General features: G+C 41.4%; 1 protein-coding gene across 3 annotated transcripts in view; it reads left to right on the top strand.

Moving 5' to 3' along the window:
* Positions 1 to 24142, top strand: part of ADAMTS16 (ADAM metallopeptidase with thrombospondin type 1 motif 16) — a 156080-nt gene that overhangs the window by 23151 nt on the left and 108787 nt on the right. For all 3 annotated transcript variants that reach the window (XM_044779502.2, XM_014828468.3, XM_044779500.2), the window contains exons 4-7: positions 15422 to 15704; positions 19553 to 19752; positions 21178 to 21261; positions 23421 to 23580. In XM_044779502.2, the coding sequence (XP_044635437.1) occupies positions 15422 to 15704; positions 19553 to 19752; positions 21178 to 21261; positions 23421 to 23580 (727 nt within the window). The remainder of the gene's footprint in view (positions 1 to 15421; positions 15705 to 19552; positions 19753 to 21177; positions 21262 to 23420; positions 23581 to 24142) is intronic.

The raw sequence follows: 24142 nt of genomic DNA, 5'->3' as shown, positions 1-24142 counted from the left end.
TCCTTTCATGAAGAGCTAACCTTCCAAATTCCGATAGTGTTTTAATTCACTTTCCATTCATGTTCTTTCTACTATTTGCTTTTTGCATTCATAAACTTCTCACAACCCATATTTACAGCTCTTGCTCAGAAGGGCAGTCTCTGGTAATATTTTGTTGTTTTGTTTTGTCTGTTTGTTTTTGGTGAGGAAGATGGGCCCTGAGCTAACATCTATGGCAATCATCCTCTACTTTGTATGTGGGACCCCACTACAGCGTGGTTGATGAGTGGTGTGTAGGTCCATGCCTGGCATCTGAACCCGCAAACCACAAGCTGCTGAAGCAGAGTGCATGAACTTAACCGCTGTGCCACAGGCTGGCCCCTGGTAATATTTTTTTCTATCATAGGAAAAGAAAACATATTCTTAGGCTTTGACCTGTTCCAACGATGGTGGTTCTTTGGAAATGTTGATTCTTCTGTTCCTTGTAACCAGACAATGGGGGGACTCTGGTGGTTTCACGCAAAAGTTGTTTATCTTACTTGCTTCCTCTTTCAACCAACCTATCGCTTTTCTCCAACTCCTAAACCAGAGCTTTGGGGAAAAAATATGAACCTAAAGTTTTTCTAATGATCAACGTACCAGAGTACCAGTGTGTCATCATTTTGAAAAGGCCTACTTGCAATCTATGTTCCGTGTTTGGTTGTTATGAAACAAACACATGGTGAATTCTGATTCTTTAGCATAGGAGCATGTACGTTAAAGTAGGTGTCAGTGATGCAATTTGAATGTTTTCAAATGAAATATGAAAATGCACCCATTATACGTAGGGAAGAATATCGATATTACAATGTGCACTTACTGTATGCCATGCCAGGCCTTTTTGCAAGCAGATTCACTGTACACATTACTACTGTATTCCATTACATTAATACAAGAGAAGTTTCTGTTCCCATCTTAAATGAGAGGAATGTGAGGATCAGAAAGATTATGTGGCCTGCCAAAAGCTGCCATCTAACAAAGGACAGAGCCTACATTCCAAGCTGTGTTTATTGGATCTCAGAACAAATGATGAGCCTTCCACCCAGCGCTCACGTCTCCTCCCAGGCATATTCTCCCTCCATGTCCTTGGAGCCCAATTGACTGGTTGGGCAACACTGGATCTTGTCAGCTCAAGAAGAACTTAGATGTACAAAACTTGTGCTTTTAATCACTCTGATGTCTGCATGGGAGACAACGTGCAATTCTGCACAACCTCGCTCTGGAAGCCATGATTCCTCCAGAAAATTTTGTGGAGTTTTTGTGTTGTTTATAGCTCTAACAGTTATCAGTTCACATGATTATATGGTTTATGGAGGAAAGACCAGAAAGAGAGAGACAGAGAGTATATGTTTAAAGCATTTTTTTAATCCAAAACTAATCAAAGGAGGCTACAGAAATTTCCAACCACAAATAGTGGCTGGTCCCAGTAACTGAGCCCAATTCACAGCTATCGAGCACTGTGTTTTTCTTGTGGCCATGACAGCAGTGTTTATAGCAGCATTATTTCCTTTTCATGTGGCAGAACCGAAAATGCACATAGAGAACTGGCAGAAAGTCAGCTTCAGGGAGCCTTGTGATCGCAGCCGTCTTTGGCTGACCAAGAGAGACGGATGTCTCACCTGGAAGTAACAGAGAGAACTGGGCCCAGCACATTCTCTTTTTAAATTTTTTTTTGTGATGAAAACATATAACTTTTCAGGAATCATCCTTGCCAATGAAATACACACATACATGTTCATATATGCTGATTTTAAAAAAACTCTCAGAAACTTTTCAATCTGCTAGATTGTTTTTGGGGGGGCGGGGGTGAAGAGGTAACTTGAGCATGAATAACTTCACTGGCCCAAGAGTCACCCTGTAAACACCACGTCCGTGATCTGACTAGAGAAGTGGAGTTCTTGTCTGTTGATCATTTACTGTGTTCCAAACTCTTACCTATATTTTAATCATAATCTTTAATCATAACATTTGAGCAATATCTTACACTTCTGCAGAGCTTGACATGTGGGTTTTGAATGTTCCCATGGGGACTGTGTCCAAGGGCTTCAGCGTGTTGTAATAACCTATAGGAAAGTGGGTTATTTTGGAGCCATAACTCAGTCTTCAGCAGTCATTGTTTTATGTGTATGAATTTTGGGGAAAATGCCTGGGGTAAATGCATCTACGGATTCGGGGTCACAGGATAATACAGCATTTAAGGCAGTTGTATATTCCCCACCCTTCATTACCTAAAATTAAGTTTCTTTGTCCTAAGTAGTAAGTTGGAAATAATCTATTTGAGAGACTCTTGTGAGAGAAACCTGTTCTAAAAATATATAAAAATTCCCAAGTATGTGAAGATCAGACTGAGCCATGATACCCTTCTGCTGAGTTCTTACAGAAGCTCCTGAATTCCGCAAGGTCAGAGTCAAAGTCAACAAATATTGAGCACAGACTATGACGGGAGAGAGAATATAGGTGACCCTCATCTATCTTTTGAGACATTTGCTGGTTGAGAGAATTGAAATTATAAGTCATAGAGGAGGCTATGTTAACAGTAACATCTAGTTAATGTGGAGCAATGTACTTCATGATTTAGAAGAGCCGTTTGCCACTCTTAGGGCTGCATGCTCAGTCTGCATTCCTAGGCTGTTTTCATGGCTTAGGATAGGAGGACAAAGCCAACCCCAAGCTTTGGTTCTCTCTGAACCATTGTGAGAGTGAAACCCTTTGTCACTGCCTGGCAAAGGGAACAACGGACTGCCACGTGATGGTGTAGAGAAACAAGCCATGATCATAGTCAGGAACCAACCTCTGCCTGGTTTCTTTTCATTATTTGTTGTCGTTCTGTTTTATTTGTTCATTTTTCGTTCCTCTGGAGGTGATAGGTCTGCCCAAGTTTTCTAGTGGTGATCTGTCTTCTTTGATGATTCTGTTGGAAGACCCCTAGATTCTCCCAGACTGATTTTGCAATAGGGTTATCAATGTTTTATTTCTACAGAAGAAAAAGGTGGTATTTGCCCAGTAGGTTCTTGATAACAGCTTATTAAGAAGGTGTTCTAAAACAGACCATTTTGAGTGTGCATTGCCACATTGTGTAACGATTATACAATTTGAGCTAAGAGCCTGGAAGTAGGATTGGTTAGACATTTTATCATCCCCTCGGGATTCTCATGTGTATGAGAGTATATGCAGTCATATATGTAACTGCGGCTGGAATTTGTGAATGATCAAATTAGCGATCTGTAGTAATGGATGTTTAGAGGAACTGCCTGGGATGATACATGTGTAACAGAAGTCATGTCAAATCACAATGTGGGTACAAATGCCCGTCCCTAGGCCCTATGTTACAGAAGTCATTATGAGGCCATATTTTCAGTCTACTCTAGTGAACTAACTGGAGTGTTGTTATACGTGGTATTGCTTTTCATATGTATCAATTTACCATCAGAAATATTGGTGTCTAATGTCAACTTACTTAAAAATAAAGAAACTTAGTTATGACAAACTTCACCCAAAGTCAAATTGTGTGCTAGCAAGCCATTCAATGTACAGTAGACATCCAGCAAAACCACATTACCCCACAGGGGTCGTGTCCCTCCTGAGCACAGGGCTGGAAAGTGAAAGATGACAGATAAGCACAAGGTGTACAGGCCTTGGCCTTCATAACACATGCAGCGGGTGTGTCTTGGTATCACATCTGAGAATCTTATTAAACACGCTTGTTGTCGCAGCCCCACCCTCCCAGATCTGCTGTCTCAGAACACTTTGTGGGGAGGATTTCAGTGGGCTTCTCAGATGATTCTCATGGACAGAAAGTTTTGAGAATAATGGCTGGGTATGCAGAGGGTGCAGACTCCTTAAACAGTACTCTCAGGTGCCTCCTTCAGGGAAAATCCATTAAGTTCCTATGGTGTGTCCACAGCTGGGAACCCAGAGGTGAAAGACCATGGTCCTTCCCTTGTGGCTTCCCCAGTTCAGGGGCGGTGGGAAGGAGACGGGTGAACAACTGATTTCAAATCTTAATCACCTTTAGTGTTGGTGCTGGTGAAAATGAAACTGGACAGGTTCTTCCTTCAATATTCCACGCGTGTCGAGGGGAAGCACGCTCCAGCACATGCCGCACTCCTGGGCTGCCGGCGGGCTCTCGGCTCCATTACTTGCCTCTGTGTTCTTTTGTGAGAAATCTGACCCTTCCATGGGCCTTGGAGTCTGTGCTGTGCTGTTTGTTAGGTTGGTTGTTAGGCTGGAAGTCTCCAAATGACTTCACCCCCCTGTGCGCCTCGGAAGCACCAAGGTGTGGAAGGAATGGCGGGTAGGAGCCCAGCAGTCCTGGCCCTGCGTCCTGGCTGCCTGCCCTTGTTCAGGTCACACTCCTGGAGCCTGAGTTTTGTTTTATTTGCTAAATGCTTTACTGAGGTATAATTCACATAACCAAATCTTACTGCATTGAGTGCACCATTCAGTGATATTTTAGTAAGTGTTCAGAGTTGTGTGGCCATCTCTGCACTCCAGCTTTGGATCATTCCTATCACCCCAGAAAGAGCCCTGGTGTCTACTTGCAGTCACTCCTGGTTCCCAGCCCCAGCCCAGCAGCCACTGATCTTCCTGCCTCTGTAGCTTTGTCTTTTCTGGACATTTCCTAGAAATGAAATCTTATCAGACAGGGTCTGCTGCTCTGGCTTCTTTCACTCGGCGCAATGTTTTTGGATTCATCCAGGTCATCACCACTACTACTTTCCTTTTCGCAGCTGAATGGTATTCCATCGTAAGGATACACTACATTTTGTTTATCCATTCATCAGCTGACTGACGACGTTTGGATTTTTTGAGCCTCAATTGCTTTATCTGCAAAACTGTAACTGCGAATCCCTACCTTGCAAATCTGTTCTGAGGATTATTGATAATGATATGATATCCAGTCCCTTGGACAGAGGCAAGGGCATGGTAAGTGATCAATAAATGAATGTCATCAATATTAATATGGTTAAGAGAAATGTGATGTGGCCATCTTGGAACCTGGAGCTTAAAGAGTACTGTTGTGAGACTACATATCACCACCAGAACCAGAGGGGAAGAGCGATCTCTCCAGTGGCAGAATTAAAGAGAGAATACAGCTGATTCATGAGCTAAGTGTCAACTTGTTGAGCTCATAACAGAATTCGCCTCAAGCCGGCAGCCTGCCACTTGAGGGAAGGGTGCCATCGGATTGCACACTGGGATGGCTTGAGTGTGTGAAAAAAGCATGGATGACTTCAGCAATGGCTTGTAGACCCTGGGGACCCATGGCCTCTAATGAGAAACACGTGTGCCCGCCCGCATCCTCCTGGCCCGCCTTGCGGCTGTGGCCAACTTCTCCACAGCCACGACCTGGCGATGATGGTCAGGCTCTGCTGTCACTCTCCCACACTGGCCTGGGCCTGTTGATCTTCCTTCCCAGCCTGCACAGAGTCCCCACACACCTTGTCTCCTCTCTCCTGTAGCTTCCCACGTGCTGCCTTTGTTTTTAAAAATATGTACGGGGGTCTTGGATGACATCACTCAAATATTTTTTTCTGCCATCTTTGAAGTGTGTATATTTACTCTGCACAGTCACCCTGGAAAATGGCTGTAGTTTTATCCTCTGTTTGCGAAGACAGGAACTAGGTCTCAGAACAGACACACACATAAGCTCACCCTCTGAAGAGAGGCAGAGTCAAGACTCAAACACCATCTTTGGCCTCAGGAGCTGCTACTTGCCTGTGCCACAAGGCCAGGTCTGCTATCTGCTCTGCCATTAAGAGCCCCATGAAGACAAGAAGTTCCCATACCTCACTCTGTCACTCCAGACTGAAAGAGGAGAAAGATCCAGCCCACAGAGGTCTGGAAGGAGTGGGCCAGGAAGCAGGACGAGTGGGGCGAAGGCTCTGAGGCCAAAGGGAGCCTGGGTGTCCCTGGAGCAGGAGTGGTGGCTGGTGTGGCGAGAGCACCGTGAGCGCCTGGAGAGGCAGGCAGGAGCAGAGGCTGGGACGAAACCAACAGAGGCCAGAGGACGAGGCTCCTGGAGCCTGACCATGGAAGTGACAGATCGTGTTCTTAAGTCAGAGGACGCGACTGCAAGGTAGTAAGTAGAGAGTGATCTGGTTTATGCTTTTTTTTCCTGCAAAAAAGTACAGAAAAACATCAGAAGGAGGCCAGAAGTGGAAGCAGCAGTAAGTGTATCCCTGTGGCGGAGATGGTGAAGGTAGACCACGGGGATCCCTCTAAGCTTCAAGTGTCCCTCTATCTGATGGGCTGGAAGAGAAGTTCCAAGAGAATAGTCCAGTTTGAACAGCACCCTGCTTAATTGCTGTCATCATTGTTGTTATTATTATTATTATCAGTTGGTGAATCTATCACATGTGGATATTTTGCAAAGAACATAAACATCAGCTGCTGCCACGTGGGGCCACAGGGCCATTGCACTGGCTCTTCCCCCTACCTGGGCCTCTTCCTTCTGGTGTCCTCACTGCCAACTCCTCATCTCATTTAAGACCTTACAGAAATGCCACCTTCTCAGTGAGGCCTACCTGGCTACCCTATGCAGAATTGAAACCCCCTTTCCTGCACCCCCAATCCTAAAATGTTTCTATCTTTTTTAAGTAGGTTTTATTTTTTAGAACAGTTTTAATTTCATAACAAAATAGAGTGGAAGGAAGAGAGATTTCCCACATATGCCCCATCCCCACACATGCACAACCCCCCCCAATTATCAACTCCCCCACCAGAGTAGTATATTTGTTACAACTGATGAACCTATATTGACACGTCATTATCACCCAAAGTCCATAGTTTACATTAGGGTTCACTCTTGGTGCTGTACATTCTGAGTTTGGACAAATGAATAATGACATGTATCCACCCTTATAGTATCATATAGAGTTTATTCACTGCCCTAAAAATCCTCTGTGATCTGCCTGTTCATCCCTCCCTCCCTGCTACCCCTTGTCATTCACTGGTCTTTTAACTGCCTCCATAGTTTTGTCTTTTCCAGAATGTCACATAGGTGGAATCTTACTGGATGTGGCCTTTTCAGATTGGCTTCTCTCACTTAGCAATATGCATTTAAGGTTCCTCCATGTCTTTTCATGGCTTGATAGTTCATTTCTTTTTAGCACCTAACAATTTTCCATTGTCTGGATGCACCACAGTTTATTTGTCCATTCACCTGCTGAAGGACATATTAGCTGCTTCCCGGTTTTAGAAATTATGAATAAAGCCGCTGTAAACATCAGGGTGCAGGTTTTTATGTGGATGTAAAGCTTTCAGTTCCTTTGGGTAAGCACCAAGGAGCCCAGTTGCTAGATTGCTTGGTAAGAGTATGTTTAGTTTCTAAGAAACTGCCAAACTGTTTTCCGAACTGGCTGCGCCATTTTGGATCGCCATCAGCAGCGAATGAGGGTTCCTGTTCTCCGCATCTTCCCCAGTGTTTGTTGTTGTCAGTTTGGCTGTTCTCATAGGTTTGTAGTGGTATCTCATTGTTGTTTTAATTTGCATTTCCCTGATGACATTTGATGTGGAGCATCTTTTCATATGCTTATTTGCCATCTGTATATCATCTTTGGAGAGGAGTCTTTTAAGATCTTTGGCCTACTTTTCAATGGCGTGTTTTCATATCATTGAGTTTTCAGAGTTCTTTATATGTTTTGGATAACAGTCGTTTAGCTGATGTGTCTTTTGCAAATATTTTCTTCCAATCTGTGGCTTATATTTTCATTCTCTTGATGGTGTCTTTTGCAGAGCAGAAATTTTAAATTTTAGTGAAGTTGAGTTTATCAATTCTTTCTCTCATGGATCATACTTTTGGTGTTGTATCTAAAAAGTCATTTCCAAACCCAAGCCATCTAGATTTTCTCCTATGTTATCTTCTAGGAGTTTTCTAGTTTTGCATTTTACATTTAGGTCTGTGATCCATTTTCAGTTGATTTTTGTGAAGAGTGTAAGGTCTGTGTCTAGGTTCGTCTTTTTGCATGTGGATGTGCAATTGATCCAGCACCACTTCTTAAAAAGACCGTCCGTTCTCGATTGAGTTGCCTTTGTTCTTTCGTCAAAGATCAGTTAACTGTATTTAAGTGAGTCTATTTCTAGGCTCTCTATTCTCTTCCATTGATTTATTTGTCTAGTTTTCCTCCAGCGCCACTCTGTCTTGATTACTGTATCTTTATAGTAAGTCTTAAAGTCAAGCAGTGCCAATCCTAAGACTTCATTCTTCTCTTTCAATATTGAGTTGGCTATTCTGGGTCGTTTACCTCTCCATATCAACTTTAGAATGAGTTTGTCAATGTCCACAAAATAATTTGCTGGAATTTTGATTGCGATTGCATTGAATCTATAGATCAAATTGAGAAGAACTGACACATTGCCTTTTACCTTCTTGCGATTTTCATTTTATTGTCTGTTGTTTATTATCTGTCCCCAAACCCAAACCCCGTGATGGAATTTAAGCTCCACGAGGGCAGCTATATTTGTCCACTTTATTCATTGTTGTATCTGGATTGGCAAGAAGAGTGCCTGGCCTGTAAAAGGAAATTAATGAATATTCATTGAATTAAAGAAGAGTGAATGAATGAACAAACATACTACACACTCCTTGCATGAGAAGCACTGTAAATTTCTTCCACTGTGGAATTAAATTCATATCTAAACATTACACAACTCTGTGAAGGAGTCTATTAAAATGTTTCATCCGTGATATTTTGATTATATTAGGTAGCAACTGTATATTCATTGCCTTCACTAAATGACTATTTAAATATGTCTCCTCATGTCGTGGGAATGTGCAGATAGATGTAGGATCCGAGAATTTAATTTGCGGTTGTTCTTCTCTCAGATATTTTTGTGTCAACCAAAAGCAATCTTACTAAGCAATCAATCTAGGACAACGTGTTCTGAATATTTTAGCTGGCACAATTTTATGAAGATGCTAATGGATGTGATTTATTAGATTGTTCCTAGCTGTGTGATATGTACTATTTATTATAGAGAAATATAGCAACCTCTCAGGTGTCTTGCAAAATAATCTTGAGAAGTAAGCTCCCAGAGATTTGTTTATTATCAGTTCTAAAGTAGCGCTGTCTGGAAAACTCTGTGCCACGATGGAAATATCTGTGTTGTCCAATATGTTAGCCACTTGTCACACGAAGCTATTGAGGAATTGAAAGACTAAATTTTTAACTTTATTTGATTTTAATTTATTTAAACTTGAATTTGATTACCCCTATGTAGCTATCAAGAAACTGGAGGACAGAATTTTCAATTTTATTCAATTTTAATTAAAATGTAGTGGCCACCATATTGGACTGCACAAATATAGGTTTCCTCTAACAGAGACATAAATCCTTATGATGGGTTGGCCTGAAAGACGTCAGAAAATTGAAAAGCCCCCAAAAATAGAATAAAAAAAATTAACTAATGTAAAGTAAGAATGCATAATGCAATGATGTTTCCTCTCCAAGAGAAGTTAGAGCTCCCACTATAAATATCTGCCATATCCCATTATATTATTGATGTTTTTGACTTTTTTCATACTCATTGCATTTTCATGAAGTGTGCTCACTTTGGTTTAAAAACTGAATCTTGGATTTGCTAGATGTTTTCAGTTTAATAATTACATTGTTTTACTATTTACTGAATTATCTATTCTGAATTTATTTTTTTTAACAAGCCCTTTCTGTTTTCTAGGTGGTTGTTGAATTTTTTTAAAACTCTTTGGGTTAATGCGTAGTTCATTGATTTTCTTTATTTTTTTAATAAGGAAAGCATCCAAGACTTCAAATTTCTCTAAGTGCAGCATGCGTGCATCTCACCATCTTTTAAAGAGGCAGCTTTCAGTTTCTTTGATTTTCTCTATTGATTTCCCATTTTCAATTTCATTGATTTCTGCTCTAATTCTTATTATTTCTTTTCTTCTGCTTACTTTGGATTTAATTTGATCTTTTTCTAGTTTCCTAAGATGGAAACTTAGATTATTGATTTTAGATCTTTCTTCTTTTCTACTATATACATTTAATACTATGAATTTCCCTTTAAGCACTGCTTTCGTTGCATTCCACAAATTTTCACAAGTTGTGTTATCATTTTAATTTAGATCAAATTATTTTTAAGTTTCTCTTGGGATTTCTTTTTTGACCCATGTGTTATTTAGAAGTGTGTTATTTAGTCTCCACATATTTGGGGATTTTCCAATTATTTTTTTGTTGTTGATTTTTAGTTTAAGTCAATTGTGGTCTGAGAGTAGAAATTGCATGAATTCTATTTCTTTTAATTTGTTAAGTTATATTCAATTGCCCAGAAGGTGGTCTATGATGGTGAATGTTCCATGTGAGCTTAAGAAAAATAGCTCTTCTGCTGTTGTTGGATGAAGTAGTCTATAGATGTCAATTATATGCAGTTGATGGATGGTGCTGTTGAGTTCAGTGATGTCCTTATTCATTTTCTGCCTGCTCATCGATTGCTGAGAGAGGAGTGTTGAAGTTTCCAATCGTGATGGTGGACTCATCTGTTCCTCCTTGTAGCTCTGTCAGTTTTTGTGTCGCATCATTTGATGCTCTGTTGTTGGGTTTTGAGGTGACCCAATAAATAGCTCTCTTTTTCCTTTCCCTTTTTTCTTTTCCATGCCTTCTGTATTCTGAATGAATTGTAAAGTATGAACAAAAAGAGTAACTCGGATGGTAGGCCTATGCATCCTTTTCTTTATTACTAATAAAATTATTTTTGAAGAAAGTGGAATGTTTGTGCAGGCAAGGGGATTTCCTGGACTCACCTTGGTTTGGGATGATGAGTGATTCCTGTGACCAGCACATCAGCCCCATTGTCCTTGAAGACAAAAGGGTTTAGGAAAGCCAGGCCCATGCCAAGTGCAGTAGGGACAGAAGTAAAAAGAATCAGATGCAAAATCCCTGGAGAAAGAGAGAGTCTTCTGGTTTGTTTAGCTTCTTAGAAGATTGTGGCTAAATTTGTATTTTCAAAGTATCACAAATAATAATGCGACAAGACTTACTGTGGTCCTGGGCACGTGGCAAGTGATGGACTGGCCTTGGGCCAGGTTCGTGTTCTATCCTGAGGTTATAAGGAAATAAAAAGCAGAGTTTGGCTTCTATAAAAGTTCTATAGGGTTGGAATTGTCTTCTGTTCCTGAGACGTCACTAAAAAGACTTGGATGAGTAAAATATTCTCAAAAAAATCATACTTTTGGAGAAAAGACAAAGGAGGAGGGTAAAACTGAAATTAATAGTGAGTTAAAATGCCTGTTTCTCCTAGAGAGTCTGGTCATGCTTCCACTTGTTGGTTGATAGCTAGCTGTCTTGCAAAGGGCTCATGGTGCCACTGGAGACAAGCTGGGAACTAGTTCAGTGGGGATCTCTTACACTGCAGGAGCACCAGGCTCAGTGGTTGGGCATTTATCCATTTCTTCTTCATTCCCATTTTATTTTTGATTCATGCAACTTTTATGGGCAGCTTTTATAAGTAGATATACATTAATAGAAATCTACCAACTTTAATTGTGATTAACAACAAATATAATATAGGAAACGTACTTTCAAGATTCAACATTTTCTTTAGTTACATTGCTCAGAAACAGCATATTCTCAGCACCAGCAGGGTACACATTCTTTCCTTCCTTACAAATGCAATACGAGTGCTAGATGAGTTCTTGGTGTAAAATGATTTACAGAACTGGCCGTGAGAGATGCAGGCCCCCCGAGAGCTCCTCTGCAAAGCCTGGGGGACACTGGCCTTTTCTGAAGCCAGGTTAATGATTCACCCAGCTGACATCCCAGTGGTTACTGGGGGCAGGTGTAGACCAGACATTTTATGAGTTTCCAAATAAATATTCTTGATTCAGTCAAGAAAAACTTTGATAAGAAGAAAGCGTTAATCTTCTATGGTTTACCTAATTGTTTAAATAAGCTTTCAAACTAATAATGCAACAAGACAATGGAGGAAGTTTTTTTATACTTTTCATTATCTATTGATTATCAAGGTATATCAAAATATCAGTTATTATGTTCTATGTAGTTAATGAAATTGGGGATTATTTAACTGTAGACTGTTATAACTCCGGCTGAATTATAAATGCAGTATAAAGCGTAATGCTTGACTACCTAGTTCATGAAAATTCAGAACTCCTCCAGCTGTGACAGGTCTCTCTTGCCTGAGGATCTGGTCCTCTCGGCCTTGGCCACCCGGAATGTAGCCTGGGACCCCCACGTGAAGAAGGAGATGTTTTGAGTCTGGAACAGCTGTCGTAGAACACAAGGGTTTTAGGAGAGGAAGCAGAAAGAGTGTAACAACTAAGACGGCAGGCCAGAATAAAGGTGTGTTTGGGGTGATTGCGGCGTTGGGGTGTGCCACACTCGGGCTTCGGAGAAATCTCAAACTGCAGTGAAAAATCCCCCAGAACCCCCTGAATTATCAGAAGAGAATTGGAGACCATTGGGATGAAGTATGATATTTAACATGTTCTTTCATTAATTCAGCAACCTTTTTTCTATGTTTACTATAGGTGATGTGTTTAAAATATATTATTAAGTCTTACAAACTCAGAGAGCTATCCTCATATCCACTTCCTAGAGGACAAAACAGCTCAGAGAGGCTTAGTAAATCATCCACAGTCACAAAGTGATGTTAGAATTGGATGACAGATGTTGGGGGTCTGACTCATCCATCCATTCTCTGTGATCCACTCAGGCTTGCGGAGTTACTGAATAGCGTCTGCTCCAGGGAACCTATAGGCACTGATGGTCTTCTAAAGGGTGATTTGAAAGCAAGAAATTGTTTGCATATCAGAAAAGATTTTTTTCAAGCAAAAAGTGCGTTTTCCTTTTCTTTTTTTTTCCTTTAGTTTAATACTTAAACTAGTTACCTTCAATAGCGTTGAAAACCTCTTTGGGTAGTGTTAGTACACAAGGGCAAACACGTGGATAATTGCTCATACTACGCCTGGGTTAGTTTAAATGCAAAAAGGATGAAACCCAGCTGGGTTTATGGGTAGACTTCTAGAAGGCCAAACAGATTCCAAGTCGTTCGTGTAGAGCGCTGCCTGAGAGCCGCCTCCTCCGCTGTGTCCCCGGGCATAAATTCCAGGGATTCCGCCTTTCCACTGCCAGGTGGCCTGCGGGCCCCAGGAGGCCCCCCCATGGTGCTGATGGCCTCACCGAAAGTTCTCCACCTTCACCTTCCCCTTCCGCCAGCAGGAACACCGTGTCCAGTGCTTGGTCTGAATGTACGATAAGCTTGGTCTCCCCTTTCTGGAATATCTCCCACCCCCAACCCTGCTGTCCCCCAGAGTTGTCTTTGGGCCTTTCCCAAGATCTAAGACACGCTTCCCCATGCCTGTCACATACAGATATTCAGACTTGCGCAGAACAGCTCAGCCCACCGCAGAAGATTTGATCCTCACTAAGGGCCTCCCAAATGAGAATCAGACTTGGGCTCCTAAATCGATGCATACTTAGAACAGGCACCCATGCATCGGTGTCTTCGAGTACCTAGGAAGTGTCTAACTCAGGGTTCGAAGTTGTCAAAATAACTTTGAAAAGACATCAGCTCAATTAAATACTGTAGTTCAGGATTGGAGACTTCTAAATAATATTTAGATCTGTAGGAGTAATTAACTCTATTCTAAAATTATAAAAGTATTTAAAAAACTTATAAGGATTTAAAAAATTAATCTGTAATTCTATGATCTAGCAATGCTATTGACACTTTTTTAAGTAAGGATGGACACAGATTTTAAAAATTTGAGTAACACAGAAAGATATAAATATGGGTGTGGAATTTTCTTTCTGCATCTCTCCCACTTGACTTTCTCTCCCTGAGGATAATCACCATTAATACTTTCTCATCAGTCCTTCCAGGAAAATTCTTTAAGTGTAGATGTGCACTTTTAAAAATGAACACGTTTGGGATCTCACTGTGTACTTTATTATACACTTTTTAAAAATTTAACGCCTTTTGGAAACCCTCTAGTATAAACCTTAAATTTACAGGTTTTTAACTTATTCTGATTTTGTTCAAATCCCTATACTATGTTTCCAAGCCAAGTGACCTTGAAAATGTTATTTAATCATCTTCCCTCTCTAATTCCTCATGCACAGGAGGAGGATAATAATGACCGCCACCTCACCGAGCTGCTGGGAGGGATAAACAGTTATTATACAGAAAATGCTGGCCGCAGTCTCAGGAACTCAAAAAAACGTTAATTTATGGTTATCATCAGTACATATTTATCTAACCTTTTCTAATGGTTATATATGCTCCAAATATATAAATTACTTTAAAAAAATTACCCTGAATTAATTGGTAAACTTTTAAATTGTTATTTTTTGTTTTGTCTGTACTTTTATGTTATTATAAGCAGTGCTTCAATATACATTCATACATATTTATCAGCATTGGAGAAGTGCCTACAAGAAATATTTGGTAAGAATTCCAGAAGGTTTAATTCCTAGAAAGGATTTGTCCATTCAATGTTGATAGACATGGGGGAGGGCTGTGGTGGCTGCCTCCTTGGTCTGGCCCAGTTTATACTTTCCCGGAGTCTCACAGGCCTGCTTGTTCCCTGACAATTAACAAGTTTTAAAAATATATCACTTAAAGTGTAGAAGATAGTGTCTCAATTTTGTCTCCTTTGAGATTTGTTTGTTTGTTGTTGAGGAAGATTTGCCCTGAGCTAACATCTGCACCAACCTTCCTCTATTTTTTTTTCTTGGTATGTGGGCTGCCAGCACAGCTTGGCTGCTAACAGAACAGTATAGGTCCACGCCCAGGAACCGAACCCCAGCTGCTGAAGCAAAGTGTGCTGAACTTAACCACTAGGCCACTGGGGCTGGCCCTCCTTTGAGATATTTTTAGTGTTGTTTATGCTTTCATTGCCTGTTATGCTGTATGGACATGCTTAGTGTTTTTATAAAATCAGTTCTTTCCTATTTCCTTCATATTTTGCTTAGAAAGACCTTCCTGATTCCCTAAGAAATTCTTTTACACTTTCTTCTGGATTGACTTTGTCAAGTTACACTTTTATAGAAAGTGTCACGTCATATTCAGGTTTGAACAGAGTTTTGCAAACTACTATATTAGAATTGTAATCTAATCTCTTTATTTGGGACAGCCCCAATATTAATATCTAAGTTTGTGTATGTGTATTTTCTCCTCATTATTTGGTTTGAATTAACTGATGTTGGTATGTCCTGAGCTCTCTGTTCCTGGAGTCAAGTCATGGAACATTTGCACCGAAGTCTTTCTGAAAGCACGCACCTGGGAAGAGCTCAGAAAAATTTCCTGTTGCTAATTCTCAGCCCAGAGTGTGAACCCTTTCAACATAGGCCCTCACAGGAGGGAACAGCATCTTTGTAAACAAGCAATGAAAAGTAATGCCGGTTTCTGTCTTTCTCTGTTTTTGCAGTCAGGCATGATAAGAACCCAAGAAGCGGATTACTTCTTAAAGCCGCTTCCATCGCACGGAGCAGGGAGCCCGGCGGGCCCGACCGGGCGCAGGCCTCCGTCCCACATCCTGTACAAGAGATCCGCGGGGCCGCGGGTGCGGGCGCCGCCGCAGGTGCTGGTGGTCGAGAGGCAGCGGGAGCTGGAAAAGCGCCACATCTTCTCCCACCAAAACCACTCCCCGCACGGCAGCTTTAACCTCAGGCTCCCACAAAAGCAACATTTCTGTGGAAGACGCAAGAAATGTATGTAAGGGCGATTCCTCTTACGTATTTAACAATTTATGTAAGTCAATGCAACATTTTTAATTTTCTTCCAAGTATGTCTGCCCGTGAGATGAAATTTTTCCACTGTCACTGCTAAACTTAAGTGATGAGTCCAAAGAGAGCCGTTATCTGGAAGTTCAGCATAAGATCTCTCTCCGTGGTAGTTGGATAGATAATGCTAGGTGTTTTTTTAAAGCGCTGTTCCCTGGGCAGATTAGATGACACACTGCTCCCAAATGTGGAACCCGTGGGCCGTCTTCAGAAGAACCCTGGCACGTCTACTCAGTAATTCTATATGTTTGAGGTTTAGGTTTATTAAAGCACACAGAGTTTCCCCGCTGAGGTAATTTATCTCTATGCATGTTTATATGCTTTACTCCACCGGATCAAAAGGACAGATCTGCATGACACCATTTACCCACAATTTATCACCAAGCTTTTATCGAAGTCTTTCTTTTTGTTATGAACATTAGGAGGTGATGCGTTATTTACGTTTTATGTATGAGCATCTCACAAATTCAGGATGAGGAGTCCAGTGTTTTCTGGAACTTTCCTCAGTTCCTTCAGCTTTCCCCTCAAGCAGCACTTCGTTAAAACTTCCCCCAGTGAGCCTCGGGGAAGCCCATCTTCTCCCAGCCCCGTCTTTCTCTGCTGTGTGATTTCCTTGGCTGCTGTACCCAGCGCCCTAAAATAGAGGTGAGCATGTTGCAGGTTCTCTGTAAATATGGTGGAATAGAGTGAATGACCCATTATCACTTGGCACCTACAACAAAAGAATAAGTACCATTTAAAGTGGCAGCACCTGTGTGTGCTCTGAACTTATATCGTCCTAGAAATAAAAGTCTTATGCTACATTCAAATGGACTTGAAAAACTCAAACCCAAATTGGCTACTTCAATGGGCTGGGTCTCATGGGAGACAGCAGGAAGAACGAAGTTGAGAACAGAGAGAGGTGGCCAGGAGTCTGCCAAAGTCAGGAAGGACAGGCTGAATGGGAATTAGAACTGGGCACACTTAGCACCAGCTGCTTGGGGCTCCATTGTCTGGGAGAGGCAGAGGAAAAGGGCGCAGGGGACAGGGGCAGGCAGAGTTGGGACCGAGATCCGGGGCTAAGGCGTTGATCGACAAAGTCAGAAGCAGGATTCATGTTGGCAGGGCTCATGGTGTGGGTGTGGTCAGTGCAGGACAAATTCCATGTAGCAGGGATGAAAAGTTGACTGAGCCCCTGGATCTGGGCAGGAAAGGTGGGTAGAGCCATCTTCACCTCTTTGACAGGCCACGCCAGGGTCTGAGGCAAATGTAGAAATGGGCCCAGAGAAAATCCAGCAATGCTGACCATTCTGAAACGAATGAGCCCCTTTCACTCTTATCTGTAGGTGATAGGAGCCATTCAGGCAGTAACAGCAAAGGCACAGCTGTGCATGCAGGGCAGTAAATTATTCTGTTTGGTGTGGCTGTGTGTGCATGTGTTCGTGTGTGTAGGCATGTGTGTGTGTGTGTGTGTGGGCTCGTGTGTGGGGCTATGTTGCCTTGAGAGGCATTTCGGAATCCCAACAGCAGAAGTCGCTTGGTGGAAGGCAGCTATTTGAAAAAGACGGATAAACTGTATAATAAGTTTTGTATTTGGAAAATGGAAAAAAATAGCCATTGTTTTCATAATAAAACTAGAAAAGGAAAACGCAACAGAAAGTCTCTTGCCAGTGGAAGATATTAGTGATCAATACAGTGCTGTTTGTTTTGCCACATAGTTCTGTCCCCTCCTGGCTGGGCACAGGGCAGTTTTGTCCTCCTGGGCGCCTGAGCGGGAGAGGCCCTGTGACTGGCAGAACTGATGTACATGGATTCCAGGCTGAGGCATTTAGTTCTCAGGACCTCTGTTATCTGTACATGGATATTTCCGTTTTGTCCATGAAGCACTGGACGTCCCTGGAGGAATCCTGGTCTTCTGGCTCAGTGGGCTTCACACTTATGAGAATGCTTCCCTGTTAGGTCGCTGGTTCAGAAAAACAGAGATTTTTTGGTGCGTTTAGACATCTATTTGTGTCTAAACACAAATCTATCCGTGGAAATAGGTGTGCACATCTATTTGTGGAAAAAGGCAAACAAAGACGGATTGACTTGCTTAAAATCAATGGTTATGCTGAACCTCAGGCCCCTGAGTCAGTCTGCTGCTGACTGAAGGCGGGGCTGAAACTTTTTTAGCTGGGACTCACCAGTCTTGGGGAGAATGCTGCAAGTACCATATTTAGCAAAGATATTTGCTCTGAGGGGCTTGTCAGAGCCCTGGCCAGTAAGGTCACCACCCTGGTGCTTCTGCCCCTATACCCTGTACTGCAGAACACGTGAAGCTGTTGTGTCCACTTTCATCCTGCATACATGCTGTGTCCACTTTCATCCTGCATACATTTTCCCATCAGTGGAAATTAAGACCAAGGGCCTTGGGACCACGCTGCCAGATCTGAAACCTGTTGCCAATCTTTTCTGGGAAGGGAACCTGAGCAAGTTATATTCGTTCCCTGTACCTTAGTGGCCTCATCACTACCTGGCGCTGGTGTGGAGACTGAATGAGTTACACGTAGACAACCCTTATAGGGGAGTTCACATCTATGTAAATTGCATCAGTTGTTAATGGCGCATGATGAGTGCTTACCGAATGTTAGCAGCTGTCATTATTATCCTCCAAAAGGTTCAGTTAGGTTTGGAAGTATTTTAGAAAACAGAGATATAATGCGTTGGATGAGGGTACCAGTCAAACAAAGTAGCATCTTCTAGCAGCGTGCTCCATGAATAGAGTTGGCATTATTTTTGGATGCTAAATATGTGGGTATTTTGAAGGCTACTTTCACATGAAACAATTCTAACCACACTTTCTGAGGCATACACTAAACCTAATCATTATTAACATAGTGTTACCTTTCTGATTATAAATACAAAGCCATTTTTAAGTGGATTACTCCAGGAGGATGAAGTATGTTTTGTCTTCTAATGAAGTTAGGTAGATATTTATGGTGCTTTCTGGGAAATTCAGCTCTGCAGTGAAGTGGATCTGTCTTGAACAGTTTATAAGCCATTTGAAACAAATAGAGACAAACCAGTTATGTGTCCAGACATGGGAATCGGCTGTAAAAACTGTCAAGTATTAAAAATCTTCATTAACCCAAGACAACACTCTTTTTTTGTAACTGTTAGTTCCATTGCTTTGTAGATAAGTCTCTGTGGAGCCATGTTCAGCAAATCCCTGTGCTTCTTATAGTCTGCACATTGTGCTTCCAGACCTAGCACTTCAGAGCCAGGGACCTCTATTTTGCTTTAAATCAGGACAAAATTATACAAAGGTAGGGGCCAGCCTGGTGGTGTAGTGGTTAAGTTGACGTGCTCTGCTTTGACAGCCCAGGATTTGTGGGTTTGGATCCCAGGCACGGACCTACACACCGCTCATCAAGCCATGCTGTGGCAGCATCCTACATACGAAAAAGAGGAAGATGGGCACCGACGTTAACTCAGGGACAATCTTCCTCAAGCAAAAATAGGAAGATTGGCAACAGATGTTAGCTCAGGAACAGTCTTCCTCACCAAAAAATAAAAATTATACAAAAGTAAATAGAGCAATGATTTCCATGACATCTAGACTGTACGAATTTTATTTAAATTCAATATTCCACTTTAACACGAGTTTTGCTTCACAGAATTTTAAGGGTTATATGATTCTTATCATGAACATTCATTTTTTAAAATCCAATTTCTATATAATAAGTTCCAGTGGTTTTGTGTTCTGAGTTTTGTCTGATGGCTTTTGCTTTCATTTGCTCTCCGAATGCCCCTTGTAGACATGCCGAAGCCTCCCAAGGAAGACCTTTTCATCTTGCCTGACGAGTATAAGTCTTGCTTACGGCACAAGCGCTCTCTTCTAAAGCCCCATAGGAATGAAGAACTCAACGTGGAGACGCTGGTGGTGGTCGACCAAAAGATGATGCAAAACCACGGCCATGAAAACATCACCACCTACGTTCTGACGATACTCAACATGGTAGGAACGTCCTTCTTGTTGAGGCCACGTGTTTGGTTACACCTGATGGTGTATGTGTGTATTTTCTAGCCTACTTTTTACTTGTGGATTTATGTCTTGTACATAAGGAATATTTTGTCTGTGATAGCTCCTTCACTTTTACTATGCTCCAATGAAAAGAGCCATTTTCAGAACTTCAGAGAACAAAAAAAGGAGAGAGAACAATTTGACCCTCTCTGTGAGCTGGTAATGTGTTTTGAGAGTACTAATGTCTTCATTTACCAGAAATCTGTAAGAGAATGCTGAGACACTGGGGTGCAGTAAATGCTTATCAGCATTATGTGAGTGATTTTAGATGGCTATGTAGAAATACTCATCTTTTTAGGGATATTAATGTTCAAATATTGAATACACATTATTTTATCTACTAAAACAGAAAATACAACCTTTAGAATATCACCTCAGATAAAATGTGTCTTTGTTTCTGATTGGCACTGTAGTAATTATGGAAGAATGATATGAACTAAGAATGGTACACCAAGCCCTATTTCACCTAAGGGAAATCTAGATCGTGGAAGACAAAATCGTGGCTCACTGAAGATTACAAAAAATAGTTGTGATGACAGTATTTTAAAAATATGTTTTATGTTCTACCTCAGTAAACAGAATACCCCTAAATATGTTTTATTTTCCTATGATGCCCCATGGTTATTATTGCTAGCATCATTTTTGGTAGACTGAACCACATGGTTTATGATCTCCTAGGGAACTGAGTGAGACAATGACGGAGACCCCCTACCCTGCACGTGCAGGGAGGCGAGGACAAACACGGCGCAGGACTCTCTGATTTGTGGAAGTGTTGCCTCTGTTCTGTAGAGCTTTTCCAGTATTCTGCATCTGAGTGCCAAATCCGTACCCTCTTGCCTCCCCCACTGCTTAACTCTCCTTGCTCTTCACCCAAAATGGCCTCGAGTCATTCATTTCCGCATCTACGATCGTCATCATGAGATTTGCCTCTTTCTTTGATCATCTTCTTTCTACATTTTTCCTTCTTGTGTCCTCTTGGTCTTTCCCTGAGAATTTTCTTATGCTTCTGGAATCCTTGCCAGGAGAGCTTGGGGGGGTACTCACCTATGTAGTCATCACTAAGAGTAAACAAATCCTTCTTCTGTTCTAGTGAGGACACTCAGTAACTCGAGGCCTTGTAATCCTTTCATTGGTGTTTGATGAGAGGCGGAACTTACCTCCCCAAACTGTAGTTTATACTCTCAGGCACCAACCGTAAGGATTCAACAATGAGTCGTTAGATATTTCTATGCCTGCCTGTCTGGCAGTGTCACTAAAGAACACGAGGACTGGTCTTCAGCTGCAGACTCTAGGCTGACTAAGGGTTGGGAGTGAACAGTACCACGTATGGGGACTGACATGACTGCCTGTCTTTTTCAGGTGTCTGCTCTATTCAAAGACGGAACAATAGGAGGAAATATCAACATTGCAATTGTGGGTCTGATTCTTCTGGAAGAAGAACAGGTATTCTATATTTGAAACCAGCAGCCTTTTTTTTCCCCAGAAAAATAAATGCAAATTAATGCTTTGCTTCCCTTAATATAATTGTCCAGTGGATTCTTCTCTTTCCCGTGGAGACAAAAAGGCTTTAATATTTCATGTCTAATGCGATGAGTGGCTTGTTGATTCCTTTAATGATTATTTGATTTTTTTGTGTATTTTTGTGCAGGGTTAGTTAGGAATCCTCTTTTAATTGGCTTATGAGAAAATGGAATAGAAGAGCTGCATTAAATATATAGGTGGGAAACATACTGGAATGCAGAGTGCAAAATGTGTCCCCAGCTACGCCTGTGAGCTTTTAGGATGCCGAGTGGAATTGAACCATTTTTGTCTTTTGCTAGAAGACTAAAAATGTCCGGTAGCCTAGAAGTTAAATCGTACTGTGAGACATTGCCCTGCTCTACTCTCTTACCTCCCGACTCCCAAGATTGATCGCACTGAAGCTCACCACCTTCACTCTTAGGATTTTATTTTCATAGAGATTCTGGAACATGGAGTATGTGTCTCTCACTGTGTACAAAAGGCCAAATTATGCTGGGTCTTGATAGCACTGGGTCAAAGAATCTCCTTTGCCTCCATTCCAGAGCCGCTGCGTAAATGCATAGATGTACAGTTCAGTTCACAAGGTGGATATATGTGAACATTTCGTGGCATAAGTAATGAGGGGCGTCTTCGCCATGAAAGCCTCTCCCTCCTATTTTGCCCCTAGCTGATCACTGATTCAGCATGGGAGAGGGAGCCTGGACCCACGTCGGCACTCTGCATCCATTCCACCTTGCTGATGTCTTAGCAGAGTCTCCTGTTAGCCGTGGTTTTCTTGATTGTAAAACAAATCATTTTTTAGGTGAAATCTAAGATCATTCATAAGATCTAAGATGCCTTCAGACTTTAATGTTCTGGGGTGCTGCTCTTTTTCTGGCAGGGTGATGTGTGCATGGACACGGCTACTTCTAGCCTCAATAGTCAGGAAGATGCAACTTCATTGTCTTTTGTGTGATGTGTGTCTGGGGATGGGATGCTGCACTAGCCAGGCTTCTCAAGTGACAGGTTAATTATTCCTTGTATTAAATCATTTTCACCTTGGAATTCATCCAAGCTGCAAAGGATCAGCAGGGTTCTCGTTTGATCATCCACCTGGGTAACTTTAATCAATGCAGTTTTCCTGGAAATCACCGGCTGAGGAATGTAAGGCATGTCCCAGCGTTGATGTATAGCATTCAGCTTAGATGTGTTTGACTCTCTGGAAAGACAAAATAAACACTTAAGAAAACGTGTTCAGTGACTGAGAGACAAAAGTTTCAACACAACACTCTAGGCATGAAAGCTTTAAACACATTGTTGTCCTGAAATCAAGGTTTTCACTCTGGTTTTAATATAGCATCCCCATAAACAAGGTTCAGGTATCTCATCGCAGCCTTCTCTGGTGGATGTGCCTGCCACTCCCAAATTCCTCATTTCTCTGTTATTTCACTGTCGCTCTATTAGAACTTGGATTATATCAATAAGGTTGAATGTCTTCTATATATTTTCCTTCTATTTCCAGTCTATTTTCTAGAAGTAAAGCTTTGCCAGTTGACATGCTTCTTCTCATAAGCATGTTGCCTCTGGGAAAGTGACTTAATTTAACACTGTAATAATAAATTTTAAAAGAGTTATAAACTGGAAATCCCACCTGCCCAACTTGGTTATGAAAGAAACAACACTGTCTACGTGTGTTTTTATATATGTGTAAAGTTACATATGAATGATTCTATTGCCTTCTCTACTTTTGCAAAATGTTTTACAAAGATTTTGAGTGCAAAAAACACACACACAGAAGTAGTCTTTTTTGGGTCAGTGAAAATGCATTCAGCGTCAGCTAAATACATCCCAACTATTTTTGTACAGAACTAGAGAAATGCACATTAAGTGTCTACACTGAATCTGTAGAGCTTTTATATAATGCACAATCCCTTGAATTTTAATACATAAAATGGATATAATAGCTCATATGCCATTCAGATCCATCTATGTATTTGAAATCCCAGTTAATGATAGTTTGCTCTGATGACAATGCCAGTAACAATTGCATTATAACATGTTTTCTTTTTGTTATCATGGGGGTCTTGGTCTCCTTTGCATAGCCAGGGCTTGTGATAAGCCATCATGCGGACCACACCTTAAGTAGCTTCTGCCAGTGGCAGTCTGGATTGATGGGGAAAGATGGAACTCGCCATGACCACGCCATCTTACTGACCGGTCTGGACATATGTTCCTGGAAGAATGAGCCCTGTGATACTTTGGGTAAGACCCTCCAGTAGAGTTTTGAGGAACACATATGCGCTAGGCACTTTCAGTGGCCTAGGATATTGAATATTTTTGCCTTCCTTCCAAATCCATAAGTGGTAGGTGCTGCTGAGTACAATTGTAAAGAATAGACTCACTTCCCTATTTAAACTTTGGTCAAACATAAAAGTATGCATTCATTCCTCAAAAGTGATTATTTCACAAGGAAAAGTCCCTCACCGTTTCAAGAGTTTCTGTCTCTTCTAACTTAAGAAATGATTTCCTTCATTTCTTCTTTCATTTGAGAGAATGGGGTCAAGTGTCTCATTATGTGGTAGGAATGATACATTTATGAATATTTGTAGAGAGAGTACAGCAATATTATATCTCCATTTTCCCATTTCTCTATAAATGTCTCAAGCATAGCAATTATTTTACATGTTTATGGGGCTAGGGATATCTTAGATATTTTTCCAAAAAATCAATGTAAAGCACAATGTGCTTGACCAGGGCTCTCCTGGACATTTTTTCTAACTCTCCATTTCTTGCCAGAATCTTAGGGAAGAAGGATCTTTATTAT

The sequence above is a fragment of the Equus asinus genome, chromosome 10 (genome assembly GCF_041296235.1).
Source record: "Equus asinus isolate D_3611 breed Donkey chromosome 10, EquAss-T2T_v2, whole genome shotgun sequence".
In the NCBI taxonomy this organism is placed as follows: domain Eukaryota; kingdom Metazoa; phylum Chordata; class Mammalia; order Perissodactyla; family Equidae; genus Equus; species Equus asinus.
The sequence above is the reverse complement of the archived record's forward strand: the minus strand, read 5'-3'. Positions and strand labels throughout refer to the sequence as shown.